At 54.6% G+C, this 13,072-nt stretch overlaps 3 protein-coding genes across 3 annotated transcripts; all 3 read left to right on the top strand.

Annotated features, from left to right (window-relative positions):
- Positions 1–1,141: 1,141 nt before the first annotated feature.
- Positions 1,142–5,953, top strand: DQ04_04811020 (sensory box protein; the record flags this gene model as incomplete). The annotated part of the gene is made up of 1 exon (XM_009313809.1): positions 1,142–5,953. One exon carries the CDS (start codon positions 1,142–1,144, stop codon positions 5,951–5,953), a length of 4,812 nt encoding a protein of 1,603 aa, XP_009312084.1.
- Positions 5,954–7,910: 1,957 nt separating this feature from the next.
- On the top strand, positions 7,911–9,782 carry DQ04_04811010 (hypothetical protein; the record flags this gene model as incomplete). The annotated part of the gene is made up of 1 exon (XM_009313808.1): positions 7,911–9,782. The coding sequence occupies one exon, from the start codon at positions 7,911–7,913 to the stop codon at positions 9,780–9,782; it is 1,872 nt and encodes a 623-aa protein (XP_009312083.1).
- A 1,483-nt stretch (positions 9,783–11,265) lies between these two features.
- On the top strand, positions 11,266–12,885 carry DQ04_04811000 (hypothetical protein; the record flags this gene model as incomplete). The annotated part of the gene is made up of 1 exon (XM_009313807.1): positions 11,266–12,885. The coding sequence occupies one exon, from the start codon at positions 11,266–11,268 to the stop codon at positions 12,883–12,885; it is 1,620 nt and encodes a 539-aa protein (XP_009312082.1).
- Between the last annotated feature and the right edge of the window lie 187 nt (positions 12,886–13,072).

The raw sequence follows: 13,072 nt of genomic DNA, 5'->3' as shown, positions 1-13,072 counted from the left end.
CAAGGAGCACCCGGGTCACCTGTCGAAGCAGGTCGGCCTCTTCGACATCAAGATTGAGTAGGACGGAAATGACAAGTGTGCTATTAGGTAGCACTCTCTGGTCGTAGTGTTAGGACGAATGGGGTGGGTGGTGCGGGGAGGCGAGCAATGGCAACAGCAGCAGCAGCAGCAGCAAAGATGCGGTAGAATCCAGAATGAGAGATTTGTCCGCTGTTTTGGGGCCCCTTTTGTTGCTGCTGCTGCTGCTGATGATGATGATAATGGTTGCTGTGCCATTCTGCACTTCGTGGGGCTCTGTAGTTGTCAAGACCCCACCACGCCCCCACCGTGAAAGGGGGAGGGATGAGGGAAAGATGAACGGAGAGGAGAGGAAAAAAAAAGAAAGAAAGACAGAAATGAGCACCAAGGCTGAGACGGAAGAGGAAACACGTAGGGGAGTGGTTGTTGCATGCACACTGATGTGCACGCAGTTAGTGCGCCGAGAGGATGGGAAAGGGAGAGGGCCGCACCTAAGAGACAGGAATGCAGAAGAGGTGAAACAACAATTAAGCTCGGTTGCTTCTCTTTTCCCTATTTCTTTCGACACAGTGTGTCTGTGGATGTGTGTGTATCAGGAACTTCTTTATGACCCTTTTCTTTCCTCCCCCACGCTCCCCTTGGACTGTTCAATCCAAGCCGTGAGCCTGCGTCACAGCTGCCAACAGATGTGCGGGTGGCACCTGCAACAGCACGATGGCTATTATAATTGTCGCTGCTCTTTTTCTCCCCCTTTTTTTTACTCTCCCACCCACCCCGATCTCACCTGTGCTATTTGATATTGCGTAGGTCCTGTGATAGAACTAGGGGGTGCGTGGGTTTCGTGTCTTCTCCTCATTTTAGTGTAGGAGCAGCCGAAAACTCTCCCATACAAAGCGACAGGCAAGATTCGCATTCAACACCAGTTCTTGGGTCTCATTGGGCTTTTGCACACCACCGCGCGCGGTGGACAGATAATGCGAATTGTGAAGAAAATTATTCAGACATATAGGTTTGAGCTTAGCTAGTAATCAGCAACAGCAGGATAAACAGTAGCACACGTCGGGGCGTGGTGAAATAGCATTCAAAGGTGCGGCTCTGCATATTTTGAAGTAGTTCCTGGGCCATGAAGAAAGCAATTGCGAATATATGGAGTTTTTTTTCATGCGGCACATCCACACCAGTTGTTGCGGCGGAGGGTGACAGGAATGAGGCCGGCAATCACATAGCGACCCTCGGTGAGACAACGCCAAGGGAATCCTACGGACCTTCTGTTCCTCTTTCCGCCGACACCGACAGGAGGATCACGAGGCGCAGCTCTAGAAGCAGGGACATCACAGCTAATAATAATAATGATAATGATGACAGCAGCGAAACTGACAATAGGGGCATCCACTGGGAGGTAAGACAGTGCAAGGATGTGTCGCCTTTCCTGGTGGACATCACCAGATTGCCACCGCCGTGTAAAGCCGAAAACGGTTCCAAGCCGCTATTGTGCGGGCGTGCAGCCCACGTGCAGGAGGTGCCGCGCGGCGTGCGGCGGGGCCGCCGCATGGCACTCGCGGGGTGCGAGAAGGACGTACTGCAGATGAAGTCACAGTTCGACCCGCGCTACCCCGTAGACCGCGTCGTGACGGACTGCGAGCAGTTGGACATGGTGGCGCCGACTGTTGCAACACCCACAACCGACAGTTTGCACCATGGCAAGCCGAGGCGGCGTTGCAACACGCACCAGCGCGCAGCGTTACAGATGTACGAGCTGTGGCATCTACCGGACCGGCCAGACGTCGATGCGGCGTTGGACGACCTTGAGTTGGGCTCGTGGAGTGCTATCTCGCGAAACTGTGTCAGTGAGTTGTTCGACGACCTTGCGAAGGCATCGTGGCCGGAGAAGTACCGCCACCACGTCGCCAACTACATCCGGCGCAAAGGCGCACTCGATATGGTCGAGCTCGCATGCATCACCAAGGAGGAAGCAGCGCGTCTGTTCGCAACAAACTGGTGCGGCTTCCTCTTTCGTGAAACCGCTGTTGAGGCCGAATTCCGCTCCTATATTTACGCGGCAGGGGGACAGATGCTTCCGTTCATGGCCGCCACCATCGCTGCTCTGTACGCAATGCTGCTGGCGTCATCCCGCGATGGGTTGGAGAGCTGGACCGGCATATTGCTCCTGTTCATCTGTGTGTCGGAGTTCGTCCTTGCTGTCGTCATGGAAGTGATGTTTATGGGGCGCAGAAGCATGTTGAAGCACCCCAAAAGGGAGCAGGCCACACCAAAAGCGCGACGTCAGGGCTTGACATCAAACGATGTGCACGAGATTGGCTGCTGCCTTTGCCTGTTTCTGGCGCTTCTGGGTGGCATGACACATTACGCCCTCGTCGGACCGTGTGACCATTCGAACATGGGCAGCGTCGCGACCGCTGTGTTTCCGAAGAATGCCATGTGCGTCGACACCATTCCCGCTGTGTTCTTGATGCCGGCTGTGATATTTGCCGCTGTTGTTCGCTGCCGCGCCATTATAATTGTTCCGATTCTCGCGCTGACACCGATTTTCATGTTCACCTTCATCGGTGTCGTACAGCCAACCTATGTGGACTACACAGAGGGATTCTTTCGCCCCACGCTTGTCACGCTCATTACGGTGTTCTGCATCATTCTGGTGCTTGTGGTGGAGGGTCGACTCCGTTGCGTCTTCCGTGACGCCGTCGTTCTGCGCACCGACGCCTTACGCGTGGCCCGCATCCGTCATGGCGTCGAGCGTACGATGGAGTTCATGCTGCCCAGAACTGCCTTGATGCGTGTACCGCGGCGCATCCCGTCCTTTGACTCCACGCCTGCTGGGACGCTTGGTGTTGTTGAGATCTACGACTTCGCCGTGTGGAGCAACACACAGCTGCCGAATCATCTGGTGGACTCCATGATAGCGCTCTACGCTGCCTTCGATGACGCTGTGCGTATGTGTAATGTGGAGAAAACTGGAGTAGTCGGCGATCGTTATATGTTCTCCGCGGGCCTGCAATCGAATTGGGATCCCCATGAAGCCTGTGTTGCGGTCGTGAAGGCGGCGTTGCTGATGCTGGGCTCGGCGCAAAGACTCAACGAGTTGCTAGACTGCGGCACGCCGCTTCAGTTGAAGGTGTGCGTCCACCACGGCGCCATGGTGGGCGCGATGTTGGGCGACCAGCAGAACTTCACATACACCGTCCTTGGTGAATGCCCGCGCGTTCTCGTGGACGTTCTTCACCAAGCCCCATCTGACACCGTGGTGTGCACGGAAGCTGCTAAGCGTCTGTACAAGAATGCGTTTGATGATATCCGCTGGGGCGAAGTAAAGGCTGACAGCAAACGTGTCATGTGCCACTGCGTCAGTGGAGTCTCAGCATATCCGTCACGTCGTGCCAGTTCCACGGTTTCAGCTTTTTGTGCCGGTGCTGATACCGGCGACAGAAACGATATACAGGATGACCATATGATGGCAACGAATGGAGAGTTGCCCTACAACGAGATAGTAGATGACGGTGGTGTTCAAGGTGATAGGTGGTGCTACGTGAAGGACAATGGACCGCCATCATCGAGGCACTATAATTCGGTGCGTTACCACGCATTCGTGAGCAGCAGACTGAAGGACGGTGCGCAGCAGACATATATTGAAAATGCGCTTGAGTTTTTCACGCAGAGATGGGGACAGGCTGAGACGGCGCACAAGACATTGATTTCAGCTCTGTGTCGTCGTTGGTGGCAACCTGATACCGAAGTAATGCACCCTTCTATGCCAATGGATGCGGCTGTGGTTATGATAGCCAAGGATGAAGGGAACGTGAACCCGCTGACGACGTGGCAAATGCAAAGGCATGTGGATGGGGTAGAAGAGGCTGTTACGCCAAATTCGACAGAGCTGCCCGTGTCATCACGCTTGGTGCCTGTGGGGGAGCAAAATGCATTCACCACCTTCCTACCCCCGTCAGAAGAGTGCAGAGAGACACAGAGCCCGTTGAAAATATACAAGAACGGTAAGGGTGCTGACGGCAATCCTGGAGAGGGTGAGCCTATGATGGGCTCACACAATAACATTTCTTCCTCTACCACGAAGGAGAATAGGGAGAGGGTCTCTGATGAAGGTGCGGAGAATTCGCTATTTAGCCATGGGCTCCACCGCAACATGCTGTCTCATTTACGGGGGACCAAGGAGCGAGCAATATGGCAGCAGGAGTATGAAAATCGTACCATCGAAAAGGCCTTCAACAACTTTACACACCGTTACGAAGTGGGGACTACTTTCTTTGGTCATCTGTTTCTGAGCGTGTTCTTCGCCTTCATCTTTCTGTCCACTATGCTTATGAGCGTTCCAGTGTACTATGTGAGCGCCGATGTTCACTTGTTGGGGTCGGGTGTATCGGTAGACTGGCGACGCAGGGAGTTCCATCTGGTTGGCTTTTTATTGGGTTTTGCTGGCGTCTTCTGCGGTCTCATTCGGATGGTTGTGTTCCTTTTCCTGCACGCTGTACCAAGTTACCTCTCGTTCCTCGTCTTGCTTGTGGAACTTGTCGTGATGTTCCTTTTCTTCCTCTTCGCAGCATTCAGCTGCGCGAACAACGACTTGCAATATATATTCCTTATCCTTCTGCTGGTGCTTCGACTGCTGTTTAGGGGGTGGAAACGGAATGCGTTCTTTGTTCTGATCTCCGGTCTTTTGGTGGTATTTGGTTCCTGCCACCTGTACAGCTCTGTCGCGCACACTAAAACATTCTTCTTGATGTGGTCTGCACTTGGTGTTGGGTTTATTGTGACAGTGTTTCGTCGTGGAATGCATATGCGGGCGTTGTTTGAGCTGGCAGTCTTCAGCAAGGCGCTGCACCGTGCCGCTGAGGACGAGGTCTCGCTTCAGCAGCGACAGCTCTGCGGTCTGTTTCCGCGTCACGTGGTGGAGGTGGCGGTAGCAATGTGTCTGAGGCTGGTGCCGCCCGACATGGTGTACGCTCAGCGCTACTCGGAGCTCTGTGTGTGCCGTATAAAAGCATGCGGGGCACTGGAGTTGTCGTACAGTATGAACGATGTTTCTGCTGCCCTTGACTTTGTTGAGGGGATTGGCTTCTCGCTGGAGGGTATCCTCAACCGCTGCAACGCGCGTCATGGCAGTGCGATAAAAAGGAAGCTGTGCGCACGTATGGCGAAGGAGGGCGTCTGCGACGAGAAGCAGCAGAGGTACATCCATGAAAATTTTGCGCTTGATCGCCTTGTCGGGAAGATGTACATGACGGAGGCAACGTGGCTGCTAGCGGGTCCCCTAGACGACGGAAGCAACTATCCGACGTACATGCAGGAGATGGTACTGCAGGAAGCGGCCCTCTGCATTGTGAGCGTGCTGCAGGAAGTATGGCAGTGCGACTTGGCAAAAGAAGCGCTGTCAACGCGTGAAAACAGCCCTGCTGTGAGTGACCAGAATCGCCACCAACATCAACAGCAAGAACAGCACCTTGCGGGTAAAGAAAGACGGGTCGAGAAGGTTGAGGCACACGGTCCCATGAAGAAAAATGGTATTTGCATTACGGGAGTGGCGTGCGTGGGAAGCGCGTATGGGGTGCTGCTTGGTTCGTATCGGGTCTCCTTTGTGCTTTACGGCTGTGCCGCCCGCGACAGTGGGACATTGATGAAGGCCGCGCCGCGTGGCTTCATTGGCGTCAACGAAGACTTCAAAAACGTTGCAGAGCGTGGAAGACAACCGGCGGAGGAGCCTGCGAGTGCCGCTGCCGCTGGCGCTGAGCCAGCGATGGGTCCAGCGTGGGTGGGAATGGGGCGTGTGTGGCGCGTGCGGGGGTCCGGCTCGCAGGTGGTCTTCCCCCTGCTCGCAACGCCGCGGCGGCAGCAGCAGCAAAGGGCGGCGTGGTGCGAGTTGAAGCCGCGAATTGTTGCAATGCGAAAGGAGAGGGAAGGTGATTAAAACAAAAGAGATAAAAAAGAAAAAAAAATCAACACGGCCAAACATGAGGCCGTGGAGAAAATCAAAGGGCTTGTAGGAGGGGCTCCGCAGCGGGCCGTCTGGATTTCTACCCACCAAAACGAGGAAAGTCTATTTTTCGAGAAAACGCAAGAAAAGGGGCAAAGCACCAAAAAAAAAAAAACAGATAAAGAGGCGAGGAATGATGCTTCTCTTTCCACAAGGGTGTCCGAAGTGGGGGAGAGGTCCCAAAGAAACATATATATATATATATATAGAGAGAGAGAGAGAGGAGAGAAAAGAAACTAAAAAAAAATAAAAAATGGAATATGAAATATAGATTAAGCGCACGTTTTCCCCCCGTGATGTTTATTTTTATAGGTGACCCATCCCTATGATGTAATGCACGTGGTATGTGGTCCCATCTCAGCGTTGTTTTATTTTTGCTGTTGCTTCGGTTATTTGTTTGTTGTTTATTTGATACATCTCTGCGAGGGGAGTTTTCCCTTTCTTGGCAGCAGCACGGGCAATCAGCGCATGTATCTGCGCTCCGTTAATTCCTGTGAGCGTCTCCCCCGCCGCTTTGGGTATAGAAACATATTTACCCCCCAAAAGTGAGAGTTTGGCTTTGGTTTTCGAAGCTGTAGTGAGAAAAAAAAGCAAACAGGCACTGAAACGGTTTTGCTGAATAAGGGAGAATTGAAGTTGTTCGTTTTATGTATGGAATGCACGTATGTATTGTCCAGCTCTCTACGTACCTGTGAGTGGGGGGAGAGCGCCCGTATTTTTCCCTTTTTATGTCATCTTGTTTCTATGAATACTGCTGCAGCTGCTTTGCATGGCTGCATGGTGAACGCATGTTTTGTTTGTTTGTTTGATCAATGTGATTGGCGAAGGGAGATTGTAGCAGAACGGTCCTATCTTTGTTGTTTCTGGGCGCATGTGGTATGCTGCGCCTGCATGGAGTTAGTTCTTGGTGTGATTCTCGCTCTTGTGGCGACGGAACGGAAGGGGTGGATCGTTCATGCTGGCTTCCCGCCTCAAAAGGGCATATAAGGAAGGACGAAACCGCATTTGATGCGTAAATTCGCGGTGCGTTGATATATATATATATATATGCGCAGAGAGGGCGCTGTGATGCGCCATGAATGTATGTTTTGCAACACGATGAATCGCCCACAGGCACACACGCACATATATACGTATATACTCACTCACCCACTCACATACATATATACATTGTGCTCTCTCTGATATGCGTTCTTGATGCGTATGTAGATGTACTATTTAATCCGCCACTTGTTGAGATTAAGGGGTGTGCTGGTTGTGACTGGAGCGTTGATCATCCACATTTGGAATGTAGTAATTTCTTTCTTATTTTCAACTGAGTAAATTGTCTCTTCTTTTTATGTGCCTTCCTACACAGCACGTGAATGGAGCGAGACATTGATAATTTCTGTCCCATTTCCCTATTGATTTGTTTCTGTCTCTCTGTGGATGTGTGTGTTTGCTTTTTTTTTCATTGAACACGTTTTTCTTTTTGGGTGCCTTCCTGTGGGCGACGAGTGAAGCGCGGAGTAAATGGTACTTGTGCACATCTTTGTTGCAAGATGTTCAACGTGTTGGCTTTTTTGGGTGGATGCTTCTGTTATGCCGCATATATACCTTCATGCGTGTGTTTATTTATTTGTATATATATATATATATGTCTGTGCGTGTGCGTGTATGCATATTAGTTCTTTTCCGGGGGTATCCATATGTCTGGCGGTTCTTTGCGTGGCGTGCGCTTTCCTTCATCTCCCCTTTGTATCTGTGTGTGTATGTGCTTCTGTCGGTAGGTAGTGGGAGGGAGGGCGCTCTGTTACCAGCTGGACGGTTTAACAGCAGCAACGGCAGAAGGGAAAGTGGCGACATACTTGTGCACACACCCGCACATATACATAGAGCGTAAGTTACCGGAATGAGGCAGCAGGTGCGGTTTCTGTCGTCGGTGCGCCGCCCCAGCACTGAGCGGTTGCGGCTCTTGACGTACCCGATGGCACTCGCCCAGCCGCACGCCACAGTGCCGTTGCTTCAGACGCCCACAGACATGACGCACGACGAACGACATCCCTCGTCGAGTTGCCACGTGAAACTGCGTGGCCTGGCAAAGGAGTACCCATGCCCACAGGGTGGAGGCATTGTCAACCCGCGTCGTTGGGTGCGGGGGCCGGAGGAGCTCTGCGTTGCGTCACTACGGCGCAGCAAGAATATGAACAAGATAAATACGTACGTGGCGACGTATAAGTTCGACGACCCCCAGTGGTCACCGATACTGCTGCCATCAGTGGTGCTTCGCCCGCCTCGCCCCGCCGAGGCCGACGCACATGAAACTGCCGAGGGAAAGGAGAAGACGGGGAAAGATCCTGCAGGTGCAGTTGCTGCTCCTGCTGCTGTGTCGTCTCCACCGAGTGATCCAACTCCGCCCTTTGCCGATGAGGCCAGCAGCGATTACCGCGGCCGCGTGGTGATTGATCACAACAAGCTGGTCACGCTGGAGTGCATGGCGCGGCACGTCAACTTCTCGCTGCGGCACATTGTGCAGAAGGGGCACGGTGTGTACTTGCTGCATCACGCCCAGCACAGTGTGCTGCACCCGAAGGGCATTGTGGAACAGTCCTTTGTGACCTGCTCCTTTGGTATTCGCGGCGAGCGGCTGCGTACAGACATTGTGCACGTCGGCCCTCTCGATGCAATGGACGTGCTCGATGTGCAAACAGGGCCGGGTGGTCATACGCGCTGCGTCTTCGACTTCCAGAAGCCAAACGTCGCCCGCGGCGTGGTGGCGGTGTCACAGGTGGAGGGTTACGGCACGTGGTTCCAGCGCAAGCCAATGCTCTGGCAGCGGTCACGCCGCATTGGCGCACTGCAGAGCCAGCTTGGTGCCTTCGCGTATGACCTGGCCGCCCCGCATGCGGTGGGCAAGCGCCATGAGTGTGACGTCTTTCTGCTCGCTCCACACATGCACTTCTTCGCTAACGGCGCCGGTGGGGCGGAGGCGGTTGGCATCGTTGCCTCCTCGCAGGTGGCACAGCAGGAACGCCTCTACTTGGGTGAGTTTGAGGCCCCCGCGATGACGGCGCTCGATGCAGTGCATCAGCTTGCGCATGCGTCCGCCCTTCGATGCCGACTCGTGACACCCGTGTCGAGCGACAAGAAGAGCTGCGAGGACGAGGCGGCGGAGATGGAAACCTTGCTTCCGGTGAGTTGGGCCACACGCACACCACCGCCGTACGTTCCGCTCGAGGCCGACTTGCCGTTCAAACTGCAGATGTCGCGACCTGCCGTTATTGGCGGCGAGGCACATCAGCACCAGCAGCAGATGGCGTACCCGACAGGTGGGACAGTCGGCTCGCCGTTCGTTGGCGGCGCACCGCTGGTGCTGTTCGAGTACAACCTGCACCAGGGTGTCGATCACTACGTCTTCGACGACGCACCGAGCGCGCGGCCAATGAAGTGGTGGTCACAGAAGAGTAATTTGCCTTACAGTGGCTACATGTACTTCGTGCGCAGCGGTCGTGTTGACTCCCTCACACCAACAGAGGAGATACCGAATCCGCTCGAGCCCGTGGCGAAGCGGAGGCCCCTTCACAACATTGTGCCGCCCACAAAGACAGTCCTGCGACGCATGAACCGCTACAAGCGTACGCTGCAAGAGGGGGGAAAGAAGACAATCCATCCAAAGAAGAGGGCCGAGACAGCAGCGGCAGCAGCTGAAGCAGCGGAGGCGGGAACAACGGCGCAGCACGCACGTGACGCCGATGCAAGAACGAGTGGAGACAGTGACAATTAGGCATTGCTGCCACCAGCTTCGTTTTGCAGGTGAAAAGGCTCGGGCGAGAGAGAGAGAGAGAAAGAGATGAGTTCTCAGTGTACTTGAGCCGCGTAACAGGGAAAGGAATCCACAAAAAAAAGGACACAAGACGAAAGAATGACGGAACCAGAGTTTCCTTCTGAATAAAATGGTTGGCCCAATTGCCCCGGCACACTTTTGTCGTTCATGTTATTTTGCCTGCGCTACAAAGGATTCGAAGGTTTTGACAAGGGTGGCGCTGAAAGGGCGATAGAGAAACTTACTCCCACAGATAGGTCTATATATATATATATATATTAGACAGAAAAGAAGCAGACTAATGCGCTTTGGTGAGCATGATGAAGTCGTGGGGTTGCTCTCAGGCGTGCGCCGAGTTCCTGCTGCCCGATAAAGGCGAGCGGTGCTACATCTTTCTGTTGGGCCTGCAGCAGCAGCAGCAGCAGGAGGGCTAATACCGCATGCTTAATGTCCTAACCGACTCCAAGAAGGAGGTCAACGACGTCAAGCGCTACTTTCCCATTGACAGCATCACCAGGCAGACACGAGAGGGCTTCTTCTACCCGTACTACGAAGTAGCGCCTGACGCAATAGGGTAGGCGCGTCCGAGAGTGATGTCGGGGAAGCCATTTGTGAATGATCTCGTGCCTCCAGAGAGGCGCGAGTTGACTAACTACGTCGCTTGGCTACCGGTGGTACTGTACATTTCCGAGGACGCACGGCTTTCGGTACCACGTGTGGACCGGTGGTGAGGGGGCTTGTGACATCGGAGCAATAAGTATGGATCGTATGTATGCACACCATCGTGCCGTGTTGGTGCCCTTTCTTCCTTTGTTTGTTGTTCACGGTGCACCTGTGCGCCTTGTCACGTATGGTTCACGCGTGGCGTGAGACGCCACGCACCGCGAAAGGACACACTCCCCTTTGATATGTGCGACGATGAGTGTGAGCTGTGGGTGTGCATCCATATGAATTAATGGTCGATGCGTGCCGGGATGAGGATTTGCCGCAGTGGAGGGGGTTGTGCCTCTGCAGGACTCGATGCCTCGCGCTTTGTGCTGTTGATGATTGTGTTGGTGTTCTTTTCCGTCAGTCCGTTGTTTGTTTTCTTTTTTTTTTTCTTGCCACCAGACTCGCGGCGTTTGGCAATCGGAACCGCATTTCTTCTTTTTTTTTTGAGCTATTTGGATTCAGAGTCTTCTCTCCGTCTCTCGCTTCTCCACTCGCTTACTCATCCGCTGTGGATGTGTTTGCATCCATGCACGTCTGTGTGTATTTCTCACCCTCTCTGTTTGCTTTGTGTGTGTGTGTGTGTATGTGTGTCACACGCGCCAATGAGAAAGGAACTGTCGGGGGGCCTGCAAGCGTGCCCCCATATGCGATACAGTTGATAGATATACCTCCACGGTCCCTGTGAAGCGTCAAAAGATTACGGGGCATTGTTTCTGCGCGGGCGCTCTCTGTGATGTACAGAAGACGGCAGCTGGGGCTCCGGGATTTTGATGCTGACTTGGCGTCGCTGCGGCAGGAAGGCCGACAAGAGTCCCGCGCCACGCGCGACGAACTGCGCCGTTCCATGATTCTCGAAGACGTCCATGCCCAGAACGAACGGCAGAGGCAGCAGCAGCAGCAGCGGGCATCTCCGTCGTCACCGCCGCGTCCAGGAATGAATGTCTCGATGGCGGCGCGGATTTTCGCGACTTCAAAGTCCGTCGGCTGCAGCGATGAGCCATCGGAGACACTTCCGCCGTGGTACGAGGGCGCGTACACGGTGCCGCTCGAGGCACCCGAAAACCCCGGAGCCTGCACCACCACTACCACCGCTACCACGGCAACAAGCTGCAGCAACACTGATGAGGAAGAAGGGGGGGTGGAGGACGTGGCGCAGCGGGTGGCGCAGGCGGAGCGCACACTCTACCCGGCCCTCCTCGCCGCGGTGACGGACTGCAGCGCTCCCAATGAGGAGGTGGAGGAGGTGGAGAAGGAAATGTGTGGCGGCGTGATCGTTGAGTGGGACGAGCATGGCGCGCCTCTGCGGGTGCGTAGCACATGCATTGCAAGCACCCCGGCACCACGCTTGCCGCCAACAGCAACATCGTTGGTGGATGGAGTGAGCGATTGCTTGAAGAGCGACGTGGTGCCGTCGGGGCGCACAGTATCGTCGACCACGGCTACAGCAACAACCGCAGTGGTGAATGAAATAAGTTTCGACAAGGAACTTTGCGACCGGCTCTACGCGTACAACCCAAAAGATGATCCGTTAAAGTCAGCCCTCCTCAAGACGGGCCAAGAAGGCGGAGGTCGGCGCGTCAACTCCTGTGGCCCACCTGAACGTGGCATGTTGCAGCCTCTAGAACGTGTGTTGCACAGTCGTGGCAGTGGCGCTGGCGGCAGTACAGGGACGCGCAACGGCAGGGCCCCCCAGCTCGCCAGAGAGGGAACGGCAGTTGCGGTGAGTGGCGCCAGCACCATCGCTAAACGGATCCGCCACGCCGTTTTGGCGCAGCGCACATACAATGAAGGGGAGGGGCGAAAAGGTGAGGGCTGCAGTAGTTCTCAATGCCTCGGTAGCAACAGCGGAAGAAACAGTGGTGGTAGCGGCGGTGGGGGCTGTGCTGTGTTGCACGAGCCCGACAGAGTGGAGGTCGTTGTGACACAACTGGTGAAGCCTGTCACGGCGTACTTTTGCCCTGCGTGTGGGACATGCGCCGCTCGTGACGTCATGACGGGTCTGCCGGACACGTGTGTGTCGTGTGGTGAGGCCTTTGAGGCGATGACGCCGCCACCACTACCGCAGCCACAGCGTGTAGACTCACGTGGCGGAGACGATGTCTGCCTTTGTAAGACGACAGAAGCGGCGGCGGGGGCTGCTGCGGCTCCCACCAAGCCGGCAAAGGAGAAGTGCACAGCATCAACCTCAACGGAAGCCGCTACCACCACCACCACCACCACAATTGCCACTGCCACTACCACTACCGCTGCGGGCACGCAGGCGGGTGGCAGACCTGGCCTGCAACCCCTCGCTCCCACTGTGCACGGGCTCTACTTTCTCCACCTTTGGGACCAGGCCACCGCTATTCGCTGACATCCCACTCTTGTTTGCCTTCATGTCTCGAAGAGCCTGTGAGTTGTCTGTCAGCGTATTTATGTGTGAGCCTCTCTGTCTATCTATCTTACTTTCTATGTCCAGTTCACATTGCTGTACATTATTGGCAGAGTGGACCTCTCTCAGCGTGTGTGAGTTCCAACATCACATCTTTTTTTTTTTTTTT

Source organism: Trypanosoma grayi (assembly GCF_000691245.1).
Source record: "Trypanosoma grayi strain ANR4 Tgr_481_V1, whole genome shotgun sequence".
Taxonomy (NCBI): domain Eukaryota; phylum Euglenozoa; class Kinetoplastea; order Trypanosomatida; family Trypanosomatidae; genus Trypanosoma; species Trypanosoma grayi.
Note: the sequence above shows the minus strand (reverse complement) of the source record. Positions and strands in the feature narration are given on the sequence as shown.